This window comes from Apostichopus japonicus, chromosome 8 (assembly GCF_037975245.1).
Source record: "Apostichopus japonicus isolate 1M-3 chromosome 8, ASM3797524v1, whole genome shotgun sequence".
NCBI classification, from domain to species: Eukaryota; Metazoa; Echinodermata; class Holothuroidea; order Aspidochirotida; family Stichopodidae; genus Apostichopus; species Apostichopus japonicus.
The window spans coordinates 31,467,368-31,490,862 of NC_092568.1; the positions used below are offsets into that span (position 1 = coordinate 31,467,368).

At 36.1% G+C, this 23,495-nt stretch overlaps 1 protein-coding gene across 7 annotated transcripts in view; it reads left to right on the top strand.

The window, feature by feature from the left end:
• The window catches only part of LOC139971586 (neurexin-3-like), a 158,197-nt gene that overhangs the window by 40,573 nt on the left and 94,129 nt on the right, over positions 1 to 23,495 (top strand). For 5 of the 7 annotated variants that reach the window (XM_071978205.1, XM_071978200.1, XM_071978199.1 and 2 more), the window contains exons 2-3: positions 12,544 to 13,411; positions 15,673 to 15,702. In XM_071978205.1, coding sequence (XP_071834306.1) covers positions 12,673 to 13,411; positions 15,673 to 15,702 — 769 coding nt within the window. In that variant the 5' untranslated portion in view covers positions 12,544 to 12,672. The remainder of the gene's footprint in view (positions 1 to 12,543; positions 13,412 to 15,672; positions 15,703 to 23,495) is intronic. The other 2 variants (XM_071978203.1, XM_071978204.1) reach the window with 1 other exon arrangement.

Genomic DNA, 23,495 nt, shown 5'->3' on the forward strand with positions numbered 1-23,495 from the left:
TTTGAGTTTGCTCTGAGGTGAAAATGTCGGGAACCGTTACTGTAGGTTTATACATATATTCTTCAATTAGGCTACATTATTGATGCTTTGATCAGATTATCTTTCAAAAATGAGAACAGTGGAAGCCAAGAAAATCTTCCAGTAATGCAAATGCATTATTACTTTTACTGTAAAGTTTGGTCTATGGCCTTGAAAATATTTGTGTGAAAATATCTATAAAATACAAAACTGATGTTTTCTACTTTCACTGTATAAATTTTAGGTATTTTCATTGAGGTAGTATAGATTAAAAGTGGTTTACAATATGACTTTCAACCCACACGACAACTACAGTTACTTTATAAGTGTGGAGCACCGCAATGAATATGTTAAGGGACACATGAAGTTACCGTACACCATTATAATGTACTTGTATGGACGAAAATGTACAATATACCCTCACATGAATTAACATACTACACCTTCCACTGCAACATTCTTGTTTAATGTTTTCATTTTTGATATCAAGGTTTAGTAAGTTTAAGAGCAGAAATATCTATAAGCAACAATATGTGAAATATTTTGTTGCAAAATCGAAAGCAATATAATTATTACTCAAGTTTCATGCAAATTTTATATACATCACCCCTATTAGTGGAAAATGGAACTGTCCTTTATTGGCCTGGATGGACTCGTACACTAAACCAGCAACATATGGTCCCATGAAAACTATTCTTTCACTTTTCATAAAATTATGCATTTATAGGAGTCACATTACAAGATAATTCACACTTGATTCAATCTACCTAATGAAGCCCTGGCTGGCAAAGTAATTTTAGGTAAAATGCAAAGAAAAAATCCCCTGAGTGGACCTCATTTCAGGTCATTTATGGTGTACTGTATAAAGTCAAGTGTAATACAGCATTGTGTGCAGCCTGTATGGAGCTTTAACACACAACAGCGTCAATCTGGATCATAAAAAATCCAAAGTTTTTCTTAAAAGTCTCTCGGTTGGTTGGTACCCGGTCCGAGTGAAGGAACTGGTGTACGAACATTGATAACCACACTTTCCATGTTAGCACATAAAGAAAAAAAGCAACAGCTAAAGCTGCTGACTTTCAAATTTGGAAGAGATATTTTTGACGAGCAATAGAAATTTCCAATATCTTGTCCTGTTTGGGAAATTTATAAGGCTTTAAAATGTCACGCCAGCTGGAGCATGTTGGCCAAGCTGCCATTTTGCCTTAGATACTAAGGTGTTTTTTTGTTGTTTTGGTATTGAACACATGAGGTACTGTATACACAGTGTGGGCTGCAAGCACATGAAACTATTGAGGGAGTGAAGGGTAGATTCTGTTCTCTATCAATGAGACCTGAACCAAAGTGAAGATAATGTAAAGCCATGAAGGGTGGCTTTAGTCTCAACACTGAGTGTTAGCTCAGTGGTTAACGCCGGTGCCTTTCAATCATAAGGGTCCTCGGAGTTGGAGTCACTCCAAGATTAATGTATGTCGTCCAGTTACAGAGTTGTTGGCAATTGACAATTCATATTCATGGATGTTAAATATGAATCTATGAGACTGACTTCAGTCCTAAGCTTGCGGCTTTGATAAGCCAATGATGGCTTCTTTGCGAGTTCCTGCTTGCAGGAGGATCTAAACTACATACTCAATAATATATACGTTGTGTTTTTATATCAGCACTTCAAAGTTTCTCTCACTTTTTATTCTTCTAAACTATTCATTTAGATCTTAGACTTTAAGTTGTGTATAATGTGCAGTTCTATCTTCAAGTTTGGTTACTTTCAACCATACATCATTCTCTCCCTGCCAGGGATAATATTGCTTTCTTTTACATTCCCTGTTTGGTACAGTTTGACAGATGCATGAAAATAGGCTAATTTCACCTTTATTGAAGTACGAAATTGTTTACTTTACGTGAATGTGCACGGATCCGTGTAGCTGATTCGTTTGCCTGTCCCCTCTTTTTAGTTCCTCAAGTTCCCTGGAAATGGCAAAAGTGCGATATTTGTAAAGATTGAAAACGTGTCAAATTGTTGCAGTCACCCATAAAGGGAAAATTCAATCAGTCGAGAATTCTTTTGGCAACCTATGGATTGCGTATTGCCTGTGCACTCACCGTGGACGATAATAACACTGCTCCCGTTTTTCTATTTGGAAGTTGAACTCTAAGCCATCTGGGAGGTCGGCTTCCCTTCCTTTCTTACAGAAGTTTATTTTGTGGATTGGATCTTTCAAAAAAGTAATGAATTTTAAGCAACCTTTGCGGTACTTGAAGCTTCTTCAAGACGTTCCGAGTTGAGCGGGAATTAATACCTGCTCAACCTTTTCGGTGGTGGTAAATTGTCAAGATCTATAAGTGCTTTGAAAGATTTCTGCCATTTTCATTTGACCTGTGGGAGACGATTAAAATATTCCCTCTAAAGCAGTGTTGAATATGTGTCACTTATTACTCGGTCGAAATTCAATTTTCATTGCAAGAAACTTAATGCTCCTACTATATATCATACAGCTTTGGGGAGGAAATTACCAGCAGATTGATAGAAAAGAAGATGTGCATATAGAAACTCATGGATATACTGTACTTTGAACATCCCATAATAGTTTGGAAGCAAGATACAGATTGATGGGCAAAAAACAGGACAGAAAATGAGGTTATAATCATAATCTGTGATATTGGCATGTTTAGGGCTTAGAACGCATGTTGGCAGGTCGCATGACAATTAAGGAAGAATGTTTATGAAGAGGAGTGTACATTGGCTGGTATTATAGTAAGCAATTTAACACCATAGTAAGCATTAATTGGAATGATACACATGTTATATATAGCAAGTTAACATGACGGGCCTATATAGAATTCGAAAATTTTAGCAACGTAATTGCTAAAAAAGGCCAATGCATTAAAAAATTGGCAAGCTAAAATCAAAGTCACAGTTGCAGTTTCTGTGAATTAATACATCAGCGACATTAATTTAAATTAGCAGAAAAATGTCAGTACTTTTTACCCCTTGTACTGGCTAACGGCAAAATCCACCGGCATTTAGCTATGTACAGTCAATAGCCTGAATATTGAGGCCTGCAATGATACTCATATGTTTATAAACATACAGGAAAATAAGGATTACTAGATATAATGTACAACATCTAAGGGAATAATTTAATTTAGGATTACTAGATATAATGTATAATTTAATTTAGGATTTCTATAGATATAGTGTACATCATCTAAGGGAATAATTTAGTGTTTAAACATTGTGTAGCAGTCTTGACTGCTTGAAACTCGTACAAAATCGTACAAAATATATTATGGTTCTTGTGTACCAAGATACATCTCTGCACTTTTGTAGCTAATTTGCTCATTCTGCATAGCATTTTGCAATGAGATATGGTCCGATGAATAATTCCTTGCATCTTATTATCTGTGATGTAGACTAAGTATGCTTACAGTGCGTAAAGTACAGTACGTTCTACTGGTCATTGTTATATAACATGAAAAACAAAATATGTTAAAATGAAGGAATAACTGCCTGTTTATCTAAGTTGCTATATAAACACTTCACGGTACAGTTACAAATATATCAACAACTTCTATGATCTAGGTCCCTCTTTTACAGTCTGTTTTTGGTTGCACACACATCAGATTTGGCCCTTAATCAAGTTAAAGCCTCATTTGGCACCATCTGCCCTGTATAAGATAACAGTATACACATATATCTTGGTATTGTATAACAAGGTGCAGTGATACTTACCTACATGTATGTGTGTATGATATTACAGGACTCACATAAAAGTGATATGTGCACTGGATTTCAGGTTAAATTTAGATATGATTTGTTTAAAATTGATAGTCTGTTATTTGCAATCGTTATCGTTCTTAATTATCAATGTCAGGGGTCATTTCTAAAGTTCATATATATACCCTCTACATGGTTTACAGCATCCCTTCCCACAGGTCTGATCATTAACCCGCAAGTATCCTCCTTCTACCTTTAACAGCAATCATCCTTATTTTCAATTCCCCTCATTCATGTGATTGTGAGTCACAAGTTTTTTTGAAAAGACAAAAAGTCATTCCCAATTTAAGCCAACCTTTCGAGCAATGCCCCTTCAGAGATCAATAATGATCTGCATCTATCCTAAGATTTATGCAGCAGACAGTGTCTGGTTGGAATATGACTGTGACTGACTGTTTCCTTCAGACGTATCTCATATCGGTATGAGAATATCATTCTTCCTCCTCCTCCAGTAATTGCTTCAAATGGTGTTTCAAATGGAAGAATTGTTTTCCTTGAAGTCGAAAATTAAACATATTAAAGCAGTTCCCCCTGCCTACAGTATATTTTAAAGGGTAGGTAGCGTTGGGAGATAATCGACTTTGCAGCACTATGCTCTTCCAAATGGAGCAACCTGCATTGTGTTTTAATTTTAAACCATCTTTTGCTAAAAGTAGTATCATCACATTTTAGCCTTAACTGATATGCAGATAAATTGTATTTAGGGTGAAAAGCTTTACATACTGCCTCTATTCCAATTAAATATCCGTATCATACGGATATCCGTATCATATAGTGTTGTTAATCGTATTATTCTGTGCCTAATTGAAAGTTGTTTAACTAGAAGTTTTCGGCACTTCTTTGTGTGGTCATGGTCATTGCCCCATTTTATAAGCCAAACGTTTTCTTTAAAAATTTTCTTGACGCTTCTTCGATGTGTTTGCAATGTGAACGTAGATTTGTTTGTAGCTAGTGTTGGATTCATCCAAAAATGGCTGTTAACGCAGAATGAGAATATTAAAGGAACTTTGATGTGTATAGTGATATTAGATATTTTGTATGTATGCATACAGTAGAGTAGGCACACGTATGGACGTTCCTTATTAAATTCTGTAGTGCTGAATTACATTTATTCTTACACATGCAATCTTAAATACGTTGGTTTTATACAGGTACATCAGGAAATGTTTTCAAAATGATTCCATATAATATCATATGCAGTCTGTTCGTTCTATCAAATACTGTAAGTATAGGCCTGCCCTTACACAAAGTTTGAAGAAAATGCTACTTAAGTTTGCAGCCTGCCTGAATAAATCTTTCTCTACCTGTTTACTATACGGTTTTCATATAGTGTACATAAGACAAAGCACACAATAGTCATCCATAGTAGATGGGCTATATAAATACACACTTACATATTGTTAATTAGAAATAAACTTAAAAAACTTTCACCCTTACTATTGAAGGTAATGCTTAACATCTTTCCTCTTTTACTTATGACTTCTGTCTGCCCCTTGCTTGAATTCAGTCCATCATCATCATCATCATTTATTATTCATAGGTTACAAAAGAAAAGAATTATAAAACAGGTGTCAGCAAAGTTCATTACTTTTCCAGTAATTTGAAGAAAATTTTGACAAGTTTTGTGTGAAAGTCATTTGTGTAGCTGCCTCTCTGGCCTATTAAAGCAATGCGTTTTTATTTTCTTGTAAATTGAAGCGACTGGTTGTAGAACTCCAAGGTACTGGCCTCTTTACAAATACTTCCCAAGGAAGGTTTGTGTAGTCAAACATCTCAACAATGCACCGGGTTGTGTGTTTACCAGCAAACAAGATCAAGAATTACTTTGGTTTACTCCGTGTCCTTCAATCATGTACTGATGACCATCAAAATAATTTTGCCAGGGAAAGATCAGTGAACAACCTTTTACTTTTTATTCAGCATCATCCCAAGCAGAATATATGGTAGATGTGAATAGGATGTCACAGGTCTTGCTGGCCAATATATATGCTGTTTATATACAGAGTGGATGAGGATAAACATTTGTAATGAAACTGGAGTGTGTGAATACATTTTGTTCTTAAATAGTAAAATTGAAAATTATCCATATGTATCAACTGTCACAATACAAGCCAGCTCATAAAAGGCAGTAGAGGATTTTTGTAATGTCATGTTCAGTGTAGGACTAGACCTATTAGGTTCATGCACACGTACAGACATGTTAGTATTGTATGCCATGGCATACCCTCATGAACAAGAGATTTTAACTATAATATTCAATGTTACCCTATGGAAGGGATCAATATCCAGAACCTATGATACAAAATTTAATTCATGGTATGGTTTGCCCACGCAGACTCATTATAACACAGGGGATGTACTAGGAACTGATATACATAAACAGCCAGACTTCATTTAGTTCTATTGAGCAGAATTTGCATGTTTATGACCTTTGACCTAGCACAGGATCTAATTAAATATTCCATACATTGTTCAATCAATAATGATTAAATGAAACACATAGTTTATCAGCCTAGCTGTCTGCCTGTGGATGAGGAGTAAATTCTGCACTTTATACAACAAATTTATCTATGTCATCGTCTTCAAGGATTTATCAATGTAAAGTACTGTTTAGTTTTGTTAATTGACAGTCGTACATTCCTGAAATGTTTCAAACTGACAGAAACCGTGATTGAAACAGTCTCTTAGCATCACATCAGACACAAATGTATGCAAGGATTCCCCCTCACACGAGATTTTTGTGTGAAGTTTAATGTGAAGATAATTAAATATTCCCTGCCTCTTTCCTTTATATTCTTTTGATTACAATCTGAGCCTAAACAATGAGATCTTTCTCAGCAAGGATATTTTTCCTTTGATTCATTCAGAAAGATTTAGAAAAGTGAATGATAAATTTTGACTTGTCAGTCAGGCATCTCAAAGAAAATCAATACCCATGTGCAGCAGCAACATCGTACATGCTCTACAACAGCAATGTGTTTAAAGCTAGCTGCTACAAACATGAGAAATTTACAGACCGTGACATAAATGGCATAGAATAATTAAGTATTCCCTGCACACTCTTTCATTCCTTAATTTGATAGCCTAAAAGACTTTCCCCAGTCTGTTCTCTAATGACAAGATGCTTCTCATCAGGAATATTTTTCTTCTGATTCATTCAGAAAGATTTAATAAATTAAATAATAAATTTTACTTTAAATATGTCAGTCAGGCATCTCAAGAAAAAAAAAAATCAATACCCATGTAAAACATTGTATGTGCTCCAAAACAGCAATGTGTAAGCTGTTCTAGCATAACAAATTTATAGACCGTGACATGACATAGGATAATTAAATATTGCCTGCACCCCTCATAACTCCTATGATTTAAATAAAATTCTTTACCTTAGTCTTGTCTGCAAGTGAAAAATTGTTTGTTGTTTGGAGTAGTTATTCATGTTTTGTTGGGAAAACTGGCGACGGCTGTTGTAAAATGTTCACTTGTTCACAAGTTATAAGCATTCCTAAAAGTATTTGAAAATTCAAATAATATAGTGAAGGCCCTGCTTAGCATCATCTACACCAGCTAGTGGCCAAATCCAGCCTCAGTGTTATAGCCAGAAGTTCAAAGCATTATATAAAGTTACACTATAGCTGGAGTGCTGTTGAACAACCAAGATTGATGGAATCTAAAGACATAAATTTGTGTTATTCATCATTTCTCTTCTTTTCATGGCCGACATATACAGCTGGTGATTTTTGATCACAAATGTCTGTTGTAAAGCTGACAAGCTGGGCAAAAGATGTTTATACCAAAAGTTATTTTGCTAATTGGTCCCAAAATAGCCTCATCGTGGTTGGTAGAACATAAATTCTGTCATCTGAAAACATGTACAGTATTGGCAGTGGTATGATGTATGTATTACAATCTTGATTCAGATAGCTGGCTACCGAGAGCTGCACTTATTTCAAAGTACAGCAGCCTTCTCTGCTGTTAATTTTTGTTGTTGGTAAAGTTGTAACACCAGTGTTATTCTAATTACTTCCATAACAATGCATTTTGTTATAGCTTTACCATGCAGTCATGTTTCAAATCAAAATAAAATGAAAGTGTGCTTTATTTAATATTTATATGTCATTTTATAGCTTACATATTTTTTAAGGGTCAACATTTTGGAGAATAAAAGCCAAATATAAGTACAAATGATTTCTGATTCACAAAGTAACAGTTTTATAGACAGACAGATGGACAGAAGCATCAACAACAACTGTATAGTCCTTCCTCCCTATGATCCAACCTCTTCCTACAACCCACATATTTGCTGCTTAGCTTAGAGCTTAGAGTATTGTCCATCTCTGTCCTTATTAGTCGGGCTTTATGTTTCCCTGAAAGGGAAAACTATGGAGTCACTGATCTAACCTACCTTGCAAACTTGTGTGGAGGATTGCGGATTGCAAAGTAGGTGATGACTTCAACGCGGATCTCAAAAGTCGGTAACTACTAGTAGGGTTAGATTCGTCCAACACGGCAGCATACAGAACTGTTGTACTCAAAGCCGAAGCCAAAGGGAGTTAATGACGTCATGCATCCAGAGTCTATGCATGCTCAGTTCTTCAATACCGCCCCATTACCTTTCGGGAAACATTTTATACTGTAGTTTTGATTGTTCTACTCTACTTTCAGGCATACTGTACAAACTTGGTTTTTTGTCTTATTACCTTTGCATTATATCTCAAAGAATTAGCCTCACAAGTATTACAGCACATTAACCATCATTGTGTTTTACTACCTTTTGTAAGGTAGTAAAATGCCTGTTTCTTAATTCTAAATGCTCGCTTAGAACTTAAGGTTCCAATTTAAATCCATTGTTCATTTCTTAAACAACGTCCATGTGGAATATATTTGCTACGAAATGACCCGTGACCTTTACGACCGGACCTACCGATACTAATGAAGGTTAAATGTGCTGCAGCTGCCTTGAGAGAAGTATAAAGAAGTTATGTAGTTTAAAACAAAAGCTAATTAATTGTCACATAACTGACCCAGAAATCTTAATTACCATGGGGACCATTTGCAGTGTATAAACTTCATTCCGGACTCTGTATGCTATAGTTGTAACAGAAGACTAATTACCCTAGCTTGGCAATCATGCTATTGATCGCAATCTGCTGTCAGGGTAATTCATTTATAGTTTCTTGTTACTTTTGATAGGACGAACCTATTAGGTAAAGTGTTTTCAATGCGATATATAAGGTTGTAAAATGGAAAACACTGTGCATGCGGTCTTTAGGTTGACACCGAAATTGAAGGAAGGTTTATCCTACTATTTGCAGTATACCATTAGTTGATCTACATTCATTGGAACTTGCCTCTGCCCGTGGGTGGATTGTTTGGAGAACATATATGTTATGTACAACAACTGACATTTAGAGGGAATGAAGAAAGCATACATGTCGCTGGATTCTTGAGATAGGGATAGGGCAGAAAAGAACTAATTTCCATTTGTGAACCAACTAATAATTGATATCGAATGAGGTTTGTGGTTGACCACTTCTGTAATAGTTTTATTCCTAATGTTTCTGTAAGATGTACACATAAGGCATAGTCTGCCAAAGTATCCATTGATCAGAGCAGAAGCCCTTCTAAGACAGGACTCAAAATGGGCTCAATTTGTTATTAAAGGATCCAGCATACAGATAAGTTTTTCAAATTTTGTAAACTAATTAATGAGAAATCATTCTAGAAACTTTTATATTTTGTGAAAACAGATCACTATTAAATGATAAAGATAAAAGTTGATTACATAAGGATGGTCTTTATTTGAGATATTGTATTTTTGCCATTTTACAAGAAAACTCAGAATTACAAGGCAGTATAAATCAGAAAAACAATTTTTTTTGGTCGTCAATGACTTATAATCTCACCATTACAGTAATTATAATATATTATATCTGTTCAGGTAATACACCTAATGGTTTCTGTATGTGTTGTAATTTGAAGGATCTGCTCCATTTACAGAATGAGTGTGTATTGAAAAGCGTTAAGGTTTTCCTTCTTCAAGATAACTTAAATAACAGAACTGACAAATTTGAAACGTTGATTGACATGGTATACCTGGAAGGCTGGAAAGAACCCGACAGATTCTAAGAGATAGTTACAGTTGATGACAGACTCTAGACAGGAATATTATAATGAAATGTCATGATATTATCTAATAACACTATACTTTGAACAGACATGCAAGCTTATAACATGTACAGTACATTTTGTTTGTGCAAAGTCAATAGATGATGGGAGTGACAGCCACTAATGAAATCCTTGTACCATGTTACATATCTATGTTGGATAGTGAAACACCCTAGCACATAGCTATAGCTACCATATACTGTAGCCATGGATGAATCGTAAACTTGTATAGAATGGGCAGATAATTAGAGCATTTAAAAATGTCATTTGAAAACAAGTCAATGGATCAATAGCATTTTGCAACCTATTTAAACCAAAATATATGCAATAAGATCCTACCCTAGTCTTTCCTATCCAAACTAAATATTCCCTTCTCCTCCCATCACACAAAAAAGCCTCCTTGCCCCTTCTCCCCCCCCCCCCCCCCGAAAAAAAGGAATAAGAGTATGAAATCATACTGGAGGTCAAATTGAATCCAAGGTAGATGAATTGTTATAATTAGCTGCTCAGTGTATATTTAGCATTACATTGGGTGAAAAATCTTTGTAAATTTCTGTTTTAGTTTTTAAAATCAAATGAAATGGTGTTGTGTTCAACAAAGAATTTGGTTGCTGAATCATTAACCAATCTTTGGGTTATAGTGGTCAGTATTGCAGCTGGTCTAAATTATGTTATACTCAAGTATGACAAATTGGAATAATGGGCTCATCCTTATTTGTCATCCATTTTGGATAAAATAGAAGTTAGCAGTCAATTTTTGCATGACGTTTACAAGGATCGTGCAAAACGATAGATTTATTATTTTCATCTCTCTGGCCATACTTGATTACTTTATTGATATTGATCTAGATTTTCTCAAAGTTTGAAATTAACTATAAGCTTAATATTACTACTACTGAGAAAGTCACACTTTTAAAACTGCTTTGAAGCAGACTTTCTGATTTAAGCTGGCCGCTCTAAGTAATTCTTGAATGCTCCTAATCCAAATACAAAATCTTAAAAATATATTTATAATGACAATATTCCAAATTTAGAATTCAACTGTAAACAAAATGTAGCACACTTTTCTCTAGAAAGATATTCTCAGTTGACTAATGCACAGTCAAAATGATCAAAACTACAAAAACACAGTTTCAGTTGCAGATTTCCAAAGAACTTCTACATAATTACAACTGAGGCTACAGTAAGTTTGTGATTTTAGTCGTTCAAATTTTGACCGTTCCAATAAAATTGAGAAATGTATCGAATAACTACAGTATGCTGATTACAGAGATACAGTAAATTTATTTTTCATGAATTGTCCTGTTGGTCTCTGATTATACCACCTATTTTTTTAATTTGAATTGTCCTGGAAGAATTTTACCCCTTTTCTTTTGAGTTTTGACCCTGTTCCTGCCCCCCCCCCCTTTTGAGTTTGACACTGTCCCAGCCCACTTTAATTGTTTGTGCATTATGAAGGTTGTGACATTACCTTGTAGATCTGTTTAAATTTTAAACACATTCATAAACCTTGTTGAAGTTTGTTGCACTATTACCATCTCCCTGACCTTTGCCTTTGAGTTTGGTGCCTTTATCCTCGGGCACTGTTAATGAGTATATATCAAGGTCATATCGACATGGGAAAAACCTTCAATTGCCTCTCATCAGGAGGGTGAATGAGCATATTTTGTTCTCTTAATGAGTTCCATTTGACTTGCTTCAATCCTACGGCCAAGTCCATGCTGATGGCGAAAGTTAATTTGATTTTTTCCCCAGAGCAGCTCCTCTGAGAGGCAATTCATCGTGACCAACAGTGTTGTTTACTTTCACCATCTGTTAACAGAAAAATGTGTAAATTATATTAACTTAAACAGAAAGAAAGAAAAGGACTCTGTAGTGGCAGTAAAGTGTCGTGCTTTCATGTTTGTCTATATAGCCTATAAGAGTCATCTGCGTTACCTGCAAACTTTAGCATGTTTATAATTACTAAAAATGTTCAAAATAGCGTTTGTTTTTGTTCATATTAAGACTCAAGTTTTCTCCCACCTACGAAGAGCAGAGGAAATTGACATACAACAAGATCAGTATATGTATGAATTTTAAAGAATAGTTTTGAAAAGTTTTCTTTTTGTGAAAACTTACATTTCAACCATATTCTGCACATGTATATGCAGTACCGACCATGTTAGAAAAGGTCTGCATTTGCCGTGTGTGAAATTTTGAATTGCTCCTTCTCCTTTCTGTATTGAACTGTTTCACTGCATTAATTAGACTATTTTAAATATAAATAAAAATAAAAATAAAATATTACTGTTAGCAAACTGCTTATCCACTCGAGAGCCTGTGTAGGAGAATGTGTAAAAGTAAGTTGGCCTGATGTTTCGATCGTAGCAGGATCTTCTTCAAAGGATAAATGACAAGTAACAGAAGCAGACGGGACTGTGCGTGTTTTTGTCCCGTCTGTTACTGTTACTTGTCATTTAGCCTTTGAAGAAGATCCTGCTAGGATCGAAACGTCAGGCCAACCAATACTTTTACACATATTTTAAATATAGTAATTTATCATATTCTTTTCTCAAGAAATATTTCTTTTTTTTTCTATTCAGATCTATTTGTTCCATGGTGTCCCAGAAATGGCTTCCCGAAGGCGATGATAGTTTCCTAATTGATACCGTACAGAGTGATTCAACTATCTGAAGGGGGGTTTTAAAAAACACATCTTTGGCATCATCAACATGGAAGAAGTCGACTCGAGACATCTAAGGAGGATCTTGCTGATAGCTACCCTGGTCGCAATATTTTTCGGAAACACTATAGCATTGTACTTCACCAGTATTCAGACATCGTACTGTGAGTTTGAGAGATGGAACGCCAGCGTAAATGGCACTCTGAAATTTGAGTTTAGGACTAGCCAATCAGAGGCGTTACTACTTTACATGGACGACGGTGGGAACAATGATTACATGGAACTGGTGTTAGAAGATGGTCAGCTTCGTTTTCGTGTCAGGATACACAACAATGCGTGGACTGTTTTCATGGGAGAGGCATTGGACGACTCGTTATGGCATCAGGTGGTGATAGTCAGAAACGGTAAAACAAGCGAACTGACATTGGACGATTACTCGCGGCACGGATCCGTCGAGGGTCAAGACGACGAACTGACCATCCGCACCAACCTGTTTGTGGGCGGAATTCCGCAAGACTCGGTCGACATGTCCGAGTTGTCCAACTCGGACGCATACCTGTATAAACACTTCCAGGGATATATCAGGAATTTGATCTACCGGACAAAGTATGCCAGGTACCACTTTGAGCGGCCGAAACTGTTGTCTCGGACTTTCGTGGACGACGACGCCATCGACCTGTGTCAGAGAGTGAACCCCTGTGATAACAGAGGGTTGTGCGTGAGCACGGACGATGGACCGACCTGTGACTGTAGAGGGACTGGTTTTGAAGGGGAAGTTTGTGATGTTGGTAAGTCTCCATTCTGTATAGGATTTATTGATACTCTGTCTAAACTTTTGTCTAGGTATAAGATCAAGATGAGTAGATACAAGTTGACCAGATCGAATCAGGGGAGGGACCTTTTGGCAGTCTGTAACTAAGGGCCCACCCATGAGGAAGTATCATGGGCAAGTCTGCCTATAGTGTTAAACCTTCTGTAGAAAGGATCATGGAGAAACCTTGACATATAAACATACTGTTTAAACCATGTTCCAGTGGGTCTACACTGGGTAAGGGCCCTCGATCGACATTCTTCAATACTTAATTGGTCCAGTGGTCGAATGATGCAATAGGGTTATGGTACACAGACTCTCCTCCCTGCCACCTACTGTACACATGGAGAATGCTCCTGTGTAAAGAATTGACTTTGACCCATCCTGATCCAAGTGACCCACTCAACTCATGGGATCAAAGTAATGTGTATTCTTTTATTTACCTCAATGCTCATCAGAATATTCCTAGTCCTTATAAATACTGCCCTCCATACAGGCCCCAGCTTAAATATAAGCGACAAATCATTTACTACGTAAGGTGATAAGAGTGAGAATTAAAGGCAGTTAAGCACTGAGGAATTTGCTATGTCGACTGTACATCGATCATACTGTACTTCAGTGCTTAAAGTTTACTATTAGTTGGAACACACTAAAAGGAAATGAGAACATTGAGAAATAATGTTTTCTGCAATAAACTTGTACCATTTATGATAACAAAGGGTGCAAAAACTGCAGCCTACTGGGTTGTTTGTTACATTATTCAACAGTCTTTCATCAAATAAGAGTTATAAGAGGAGGAATAAAATTAAAAAAGGCAAAAAAGGAAGAAAAAAAGAGAGAAAAAAAAACAGGGAAACAAAACAGATTTCCCTAAACGTCCTTGCAGTAACGGAAATATGGTCAAATTGAAAGTGTTAATTCTTTTATTTAATCAAAGGTTGGCTCTATTAACCTTGAATTCTATTTACAAGGTGACTCAAAACACGCAAAAATGTCAAAAAATTTCCAAAAACTTTTCGAGAAAATCAATATTTTGAAGTGACAGAGTTTGATGGTTATTGCGGTGGCAAAAGTGTCCTCTTATTTGGTTAGTGTCGAATGTGGTGGATATGTTTGGGGAAATTAAAGTCAGACATTTTGTTAGCACGATGGCAAGCATGTTATCATGGTCACTTTTTTGAGGGAGGTTTTTTTCTGGTTGTCCCTCGGACAAAGAGATGATATGGTAGGAACCTTGATGGTAACCATGTCAACCTACTCTTTTGCTGTTTGTGTAAACTCTGCAACTGCTCATTACATTATACTGAATCACTTTTTGCATAATTTGATATTTTATCATTCATGTATTTAATTAATATGCATCGGAATGAGATATGTCGCTCATGGATATGCAGCATCGTGACTTATCTTACTTCACAATTCTGTATGTCTGCTGTTGTTATGTATGCAAAGTAGTATATGATGCATGAATCAAAATAAGAACAAACAGTGCATCTGGTGTATCATGTATTTCAACGATAGAACTAGAATCTGCGAAAGGGATACCAAACTCAGAACTCTATATCACAGAACAAGTAGAAAGAAACACAATGTACCATTTATCCCATCTTGACAGCTTGTTCCATGCGTTGCTGCGATGTAAAAAAGTTGAATTTTAGTCAGATCCTAAGGTACGTTAGCATACATGTGCAATAATTTGTTATGTCGTAAACAGACAACACATCAAACTGTCCTTGGTTTGTTATGTTTTTCACGATGATGCAATAAAACTGAAATGACTTCGTGAGGAAGTCATGTGATGATTCATGATTGACCTGCAACATAAAATAAAATCCTGTCACAAAATTAAAGTATTTTCTAAGCTCATATGTATAATTCATTAACAATTTTAAGGAGAAATAAAACCTGCTGATGATGAAGTCCATGAATTGCACAATGTACTTGAGCATCTAATACGATGAATAAAATGTAATATTTTCTTTGTAGATCTCAACAACGGAACAAATCTGATATATATTTAAGCTTGTAGTTGCATAATATTTACAGGGGCTTCATTCACAAGCTCTGTGTTATATACATTTTTTTTTGTAATTTTCTGAATCCGTTATCACTTTAATGATAGCACTTTCATTCTTGGTACCACGATTAAGTTTAAATTAAAAATTATTTCATCAAGTCAGATACCTAGTTCTAACATATATTCCAAACTGTATTCTTTTAATTTTGTAATTTTCCAAGCTTTCGATCGATTTACGCAGTCAGCTGAAGGTAAGGCGCCACTATATTACGTAATCAGTGTCAAAGAGTCACCTAAATGCTCAGCTTTTTTGCAACGTTGGCTATTCTCCCCATTATTATTGATGTTGTTAATACCCTGTGTCGCTTTCAACCAAAACCCCCATTATATACTTTTCCTGTGATTTAGACTGTATACGGTATGTATTCTATGTACTTTAAAAAGAAAAAGGGTCTCACAGTTTGGTAAACTGTCAGTATGTACTTCCCTGGTATCAAGGTAAAGTATTTATTTTTTAATTCCGACATTGCCAAGCTACTGTATGACTTTATAATTTGGTGAACCAAATGGTTAATTTTACCGCATGCTCCTATCTTCTTCTTTGTTGGTGAGGCTTTATTTTTCATCACCACAAGTGCTGTGAGTTACTGTAACATACATTCAAATGATAGAAATCATGTTGGCCACATGGCATTAGAATTGTTCACGGTCGTCGAGAATATTAGTACACGCCTGTTAATGTTTATATAAACTCATGCAGTATATACTGTATGTGGGTGTAAGTAAAGGCCTAGGCTACTGGGTAGCCTCGGGGAATAAAAACAGCATGCCAGATCTGCTTCATGTCATCTATAAGTTCTCTCCTGTTCATTTACATCTTATATAGTCAAGGAATTCTGAATGGATTTAAGCCTCCTTTCAATTATTTCTATGTTGCCATGGAAGCAAGCTGGTTTAATGTTTTCAAGATCAACAGCAATATATGAAATGATATATGACACATATCGGGTTTGATTCCCATGTTTTTTTAAATTTTGATTTTAATAATTTATAAGAACGAATTCCCAAACTAGAATGACTGCTGTAAGTCAGTTTTCATCAGAACTACATGAATAAACATGACACTAATTAATGTCCTTCATTTTGCTTAGACGAATTTAATTTTAATTTCCGGCCGTATGAGAACCTGTACATAGAACAACATCAAACAACGCTTGTGATATTTGCGCCTTCTCAATTAATGGTGATAAATTCCTGGCAAATTTACTTGTTTAACAGTTGAAAATAAACTAGGACATAATGATAAATACTGGTAATGGTTCCAGGAAATTTGGAATTGGTAAAATTTCTTTAATTTAACTAGTACAATGCATCAGTGGCTTTTTCCAAAATAAATTCTGACATTATGTAGGCATATATATTATATCATTAGGTAGGCTTAATCTTTCATATGTACATGAAAATGAATTCAATTAAAACTGTTTGAAAAAGCATTTATTACAATCTTGGCTAGGCCATATATAGTCTCGACATGCTGATAATTTTACCAAAATATTTGATTAAGAAGAAAAACATTAGGGCCTCCTGTTGTGGAAAATATAATCTCGAGCTGTGACCGGAGGGAGACATCTCCAGGCAACTTTTTCTACTCAACATCTTCATTGCCATGGTGATCACGTTTAAGCTTTGTTTGTGTTTCCTTTTTAAATTCCTTGTCGATCAAAACTGTCTCTCCTTGTAGTACGTGTGCCAGTAGCTTGCATGTTTTATGTTTCTGTTAATCTGTAATGCATGTAGATGCATGTACTAGTCATCACATTCGTTGCCCATGTTATTTGATATCTTTCGAAGAAAGAGAGAGACAGAGAGATAGAGAGAGTGTGAGAGCTAATGCATGCTTTTGTATTGCATTACCACCAGCACATGCCTATGCATTGCATTCCCGGGAGACTGCACAAGTCTGTATGCAGCTCTCTCATCATTAGAGTGAATTGCCATTAATCATACCAGTCGTAAATTTATGTCATTCAAACTTTTACCAGGGTCTTATTGGTACACTTCCGCAATAGAATTCAGTACAGAACGAGTACTTTTCCATCCATGGGTGATTAAGAGTTAAGGCAAGTTGTACTTTGTGACCCTCACATATTGAAGGGATCAGTGGTACCATACGTGGTAGATCGTGTGACACTTTTCTAGAGAGAAAAAAATTCTGTAAAATCTGTTAAAAACTTACATGTATCAAATGTTTGGGACTTAATTTAAAATACATTTGGTTGATTGAAATGAACCTATTTAAAGCATGCAGCTACACAGGTCTGTTATTCTGCCAGGGACTGTATCACAGCAGCTGGGACCAGTGGCGGAGCGTCCATACAGTCAGGGGGGGAGGGCGGATGCCCCCCTGACTGACACAAATGGACTGCTGGCGCCCTTTTCAGCTTTTTACCACTTTTTACTTATTCGTGATTATTGACTTTTTATTGCGCTCTCAAAATACCTATTGACATTTGTCACTTTTTGTTGGTGTAATTTTCTGACAAAATGGCGATGACACCTATTTATTCTTCGTTTATCTGTAAATTAGCAAGGCCCGGAAAGGGTCATTTCCGGCAATCTAGGGAGTATCTTTACTCAAAAAATTTCTGTACGCTTCACGCCAACCTGTGCTGGCACTCCGCTTAGATAGTGTCGAAAGCCCCCCTACAGACCATTCTTGCGCCCCCTGACCAATACCCCTAGCTCCGCCACTGGCTGGGACGTGATGTGATCACGGCAGACAATGTCCTTTTGAAACTGTCCCTTTCCCTAAGTACCTTCCCTTTACAATCTACTTGTTGATCATTATCTTAGAAATACATTTGGAATGCGTGCCTCCTCGACAATGATCTCTGTATTTTGAATTCTATCAAAATGCAAGAAATTTGTAGAAATATTATTCCCCTCTGTGGATAAATTATTAAATATTATAAAGAAAAAGAGAACTCTTTTTGACTGAATTGTCGTGCTCTGGCATAATTCACTCTGCTGATACCAGAAGTATTCACAAAAAATCTTTGCCATATATACACAAAATACCACGAGGATGTGGTTTTTTATTCCGAGCCAGAAGTGCAGAAAATCTGCCAACTTTTCTTAAGATGAAGCATTTAACTTCAGCCACTGGAGCATCCCTTTAAGAATACCATACACATCCTTGAACCAGTTATGTAACTGGAAGGTAGTGTTTGTAGATCAAAATTGAAATTAGAGACCCATATTTTGTTAAAAGCATTTCTCTGTGAAATCCTATATTCTAAAGGTACAAAATATTATGCATGGCTTGATAAGAATTTGTAGAATTGTTTTGGCAAACTTACCAAGGTTTATATCAATTTTGCCTGTGAAGTTAAAATTTTTGAATGTGAATTTAATTAATAAAGGAAATTTACTCTGTTCAAAACACAACATGATTGTACTGTGATGATACTTGGAACTTCAAAATAGAGTATTAATGGTCACCAGCATTGATTGGCCTCAAATTTCAGCCTCTTAAAGGGTGTGAAGACTCGCGCAAAAAGAAACGTCTAATGCCGGATAACCTGACCTAGTTTCGAATGAGGTGTAACAGAAGTGTTAGTTTTGACAATGTTTAACAATCAAGTTTCTAACTTGCTAAGGATACATGTGCTCTTGAATGGTAATATATAAAACTTGAGGAGAATGGCTTAACTGTGTCACCTTACTGGGATGACCTTATTTCAGTGCAAAGTTTATTACATTGCTTGTTTCCCAAAGAAGAAGAAGGAGACCAAAACAAATATTATGGAGACAATAAAACCAACTGTGATAAAATCCCTACTGTGTCACCTTGTGTCTCAGGTACACTGTTACCTCAGTTTATCCCTACTGTGTCACCTAATGTCTCAGGTACACCGTTACCTCAGTTTAATCCCTACTGTGTCACCTGGTGTCTTAGAAGGTACACAGTTACCTCAGTTTAATCCCTACTGTGTCACCTGGTGTCTAAGGTACACCGTTACCTCAGTTTAATCCCTACTGTGTCACCTGGTGTTTCAGGTACACCGTTACCTCAGTTTAATCCCTACTGTGTCACCTGGTGTCTTAGAAGGTACACAGTTACCTCAGTTTAATCCCTACTGCGTCACCTCAGGTATACCGTTACCTCAGTTTAATCCCTACTGTGTCACCTTGTGTCTCAGGTACACCGTTACCTCAGTTTAATCCCTACTGTGTCACCTGGTTCTCAAGTACACCATTACCTCAGTTTAATCCCTACTGTGTCACCTTGTGTCTCAGGTACACTGTTACCTCAGTTTATCCCTACTGTATCACCTGGTGTCTCAGGTACACCGTTACCTCAGTTTAATCCCTACTGCGTCACCTCAGGTATACCGTTACCTCAGTTTAATCCCTACTGTGTCACCTTGTGTCTCAGGTACACCGTTACCTCAGTTTAATCCCTACTGTGTCACCTGGTTCTCAAGTACACCATTACCTCAGTTTAATCCCTACTGTGTCACCTTGTGTCTCAGGTACACTGTTACCTCAGTTTATCCCTACTGTATCACCTGGTGTCTCAGGTACACCGTTACCTCAGTTTAATCCCTACTGTGTCACTTTATGTCTCAGGTACACCGTTACCTCAGCTTGAGCTTGGCATGACTATACGATAAATAACCACCTGTCGGGCCTCCTCTGTACATGTAGCTTTGATTCATTAAATGATTTTCCTTTCAGTTCCCACAAAGGTTTTATTTGAACCTTACGCCAACAGAGTTTTCTCTGGTTCTTGCCTCAAGTGTATTCTCTCATGTTGTAAGTTCAACAACATCAGATGGAAACGAGATGGAAGCGTAAGTAGGGCATGAAAATAGTCGCAAAAAAGATTGTGGTGCAAAAAAAAAGTTGGAGCAACATGGAAATTTGCCTTTAGTGAAGCTGTAATACCCTGTGACATTATATACCTCCGTGTAGACGGTTTGGAATGTCTTTTTCTCACATTCCTTAGAAGAATTAGTTTGCTGATTGGTGGAAAGAAATATGTGATAATAATGATTTTCTTAGCGCTGATTGCATCTGTATTAACATAGTTAATAGTCTGTGAGATAGATTTTTGTTTTTTTCTTTCAGTCTGCTCAAAATCTCTACTCTTATTCTTTTTTTTTCTATTCTTACATCCTCCTCGAGGTTGTCTGCGCGTTTGGAATTTAATCTGGAGGAATCAATAATAACCCCAACATTGCTGGGAACTTCATATAGATATATGCAAACTGACGAAAACAATGTCAACATGGTCCACTCTACGTAGAAACGGTGCAGCATTTATCGTAGGAGAAATTGTACGTTAGATTGGCATTGTTTGTCTTTTCTCGCCTTTCTGTACATAAAATAGAAATACGAGCCATTTCTCTATATTCAAAGATAAATGTTACCTTGAAAGAACTTTGTGAAGTTATTGATTTGAGTATTAAAATTTTCTCCAGTGTACATACGTAATTCTTTTCACTTTTGAGGCAAACATGCGTATAGCTAGGCCAACATAGCAATGTGATATTGCAGTACCAAAGTATTTAAGTTGTCAAGTTTGCTTTCTGATATGTAATTAAACTCTTGATTTTATTGGATTTTTGGTCAAAATTGAAAATTAAAAATGACATTACCAAAGATGGACGTGCAATTCCTGAGGGTCTGTTCATAATGCATCACAGTATGTAAAATCTTCTTATATCTATCTACACATGGAGCTCCATGATCTACAGAACATTTATTTAATTAAGTGAGAGACGATTGTAGGCACAGAATTTAGTTGGTTTCATGTTTAAATGGTGTGCAGGCAAACAATTGATCTCACGGGCCAAGAACAGTGAAGTTTTGTACCCGGCTTAAAAGTTTGTACGTCTGTACTACCGTTTAAATGGGAATATTACATGATATGGTCAAATATTTAAAAGATCAGGAAGATTGACATGAACTTTATCCATATCTGTTATTTTGAAATATACCCTTAAAAGTTAAGTCTCAGACCACTATTCAAACCCTCCAAAGTATCATGTTGTTTTCTTGCCGTATGGTTCTGCTGATCGCAATAAAGGCCCCCCTAGTAGGGTTACAGAAAATTTTCCCAAGGGTTGAATTCACAAGGCACACAGGCACTTGTGTTTACCAAAGATGGTTACAGCATGCATCCCACTGCTATCAGACTTATCAATGTTATACCACTTGAAACATGACACTTAAGAAGCCTAAAACTTAGGCCCATGATCAATGGAAGTGGCTGGAATATCTCAGAACTCGAAACAGGAAAACAGATACTTACAAGGCCTCAAATAAACATGATTGCAAGGTTCACAAATGTTCATGTTTATTAACTGAGCTATAGGATATCCACAATTATGTTCTGCTTCAAATGCAATCTTTTTTTCTCAAATTTTTCTTTCAAAATGGGACTTTTGATCCGAGGATATAACTGAATATTCTACCTTACTTTATAGGCAGCTAAGCTATATATTTCAGTGGGTCAGGTAGACGTTATATGGTAGGGCAGTTTATCACAAATTGTAAAATATCATCCCGCCGGCAAGTAGACTATTTCTGAAGAAGTTGCTTTGACAGCTGAAAGGCCTTCAAACGCTGAAGTTATTGCCACAAAATACTAGTAATATTGGATGGGCAAAGATCTGCAAAATTGCCTGTCAGTCATTGATGTTAATGGTTATATCAACAAATATGGGGTTTATTCAATGTTTAAAGGGTGTGAAGACTCGTGCAAAAGAAATGTGCCAGTAATCTGACCTAGTTTCAAATGAGGTGTAACAGAAGTGTTAGACACCACCATCGATCCCAGAAATTACACACAGCTTGCTACCGTCGGTAATTAGACACTAGTGTACAGTCAGTACATACAGCGGCGGTCAATACCCACAGCACAGTGTGCAAACGATACAGCGATGGACATCTCAGGTCCAGCCAAAGATAACAAGGTATCACGTTTCATTACTGTCTGCATTTTGTAGCAACAAGAGAATGCTTCACTTGCAAGCAACGGAAAGTTAACTTTTTGAAGATGGCGGCACGCTGTTTGGGTCGAGTCTTCAATGCCTTTAATGCTAATCACTCTTCTTCTTTATCCATTTGGACCATAATTGTGTCAACTATGTTTTAGGCCAAGGTATACACACAACAAAATACATAGGAAGGAAAATCTATAGGAATTTCCCTTTCATTCCCTTTACCAGGAACAAAACTAAACTTGCTTCACATCAATTCAAAATAGGGCTCCAGAATCCCAAAGTATGGGGAATTTACATGATTTGGCCTTGGTGAAGATTTGATGTTGCATTACCATAGGTTAATTATGAGGATTTGTATAATTTTGAATGGTCCTAGATAAGATGACAGGCTCCATATTTTCTAATATAGATCTATATTTCCTTCAAATTGTGTAATAGATGACCTTGTCATTAAGAAGATTATATAAAAATAAATATGTGTCACATCTTTTGTTGGAAAAACATGTGCGAATATTTTTTTAAGCTGTGGCTGTATCAAGGGACTTGTATTATGCATTCAAAGTAATTAAACTCTGGTAATTAACTGCCGGTACTCTAATTTGGAGTCAAATTTATTATTCAGGCTGAGGTGATGTACATCTGTAGCTGGTTTTCAATAAGTTGATATATTAATTTAAAAAATACAGTGACCCAAAAATTGCAAAGAAATTGCAAAGAAAAAGAAAGGGAAAAATAGCACAGACAATTCATAAATGCCAATAACACACACACATTGAAATTTCACATGAACCCTACAGTACTATATTCTGAAAATTTGCTGTTTTGTTTTAATACTTTCTTTTGAAATTAACATTAAACTGAACATTGTAACTTTTCTTTCTGTGCCAATAGCAAACAAGTGAGTGAAAAAAGAGAGCAAAAAGAAACAATGTATCAAATTTAACATAAATATTAAACCCAGCATTACAAGTAAGATATAATTACTGTAAAATTTCAGTTTATCCAGATCAAATAACAACGATTGTCTGAAA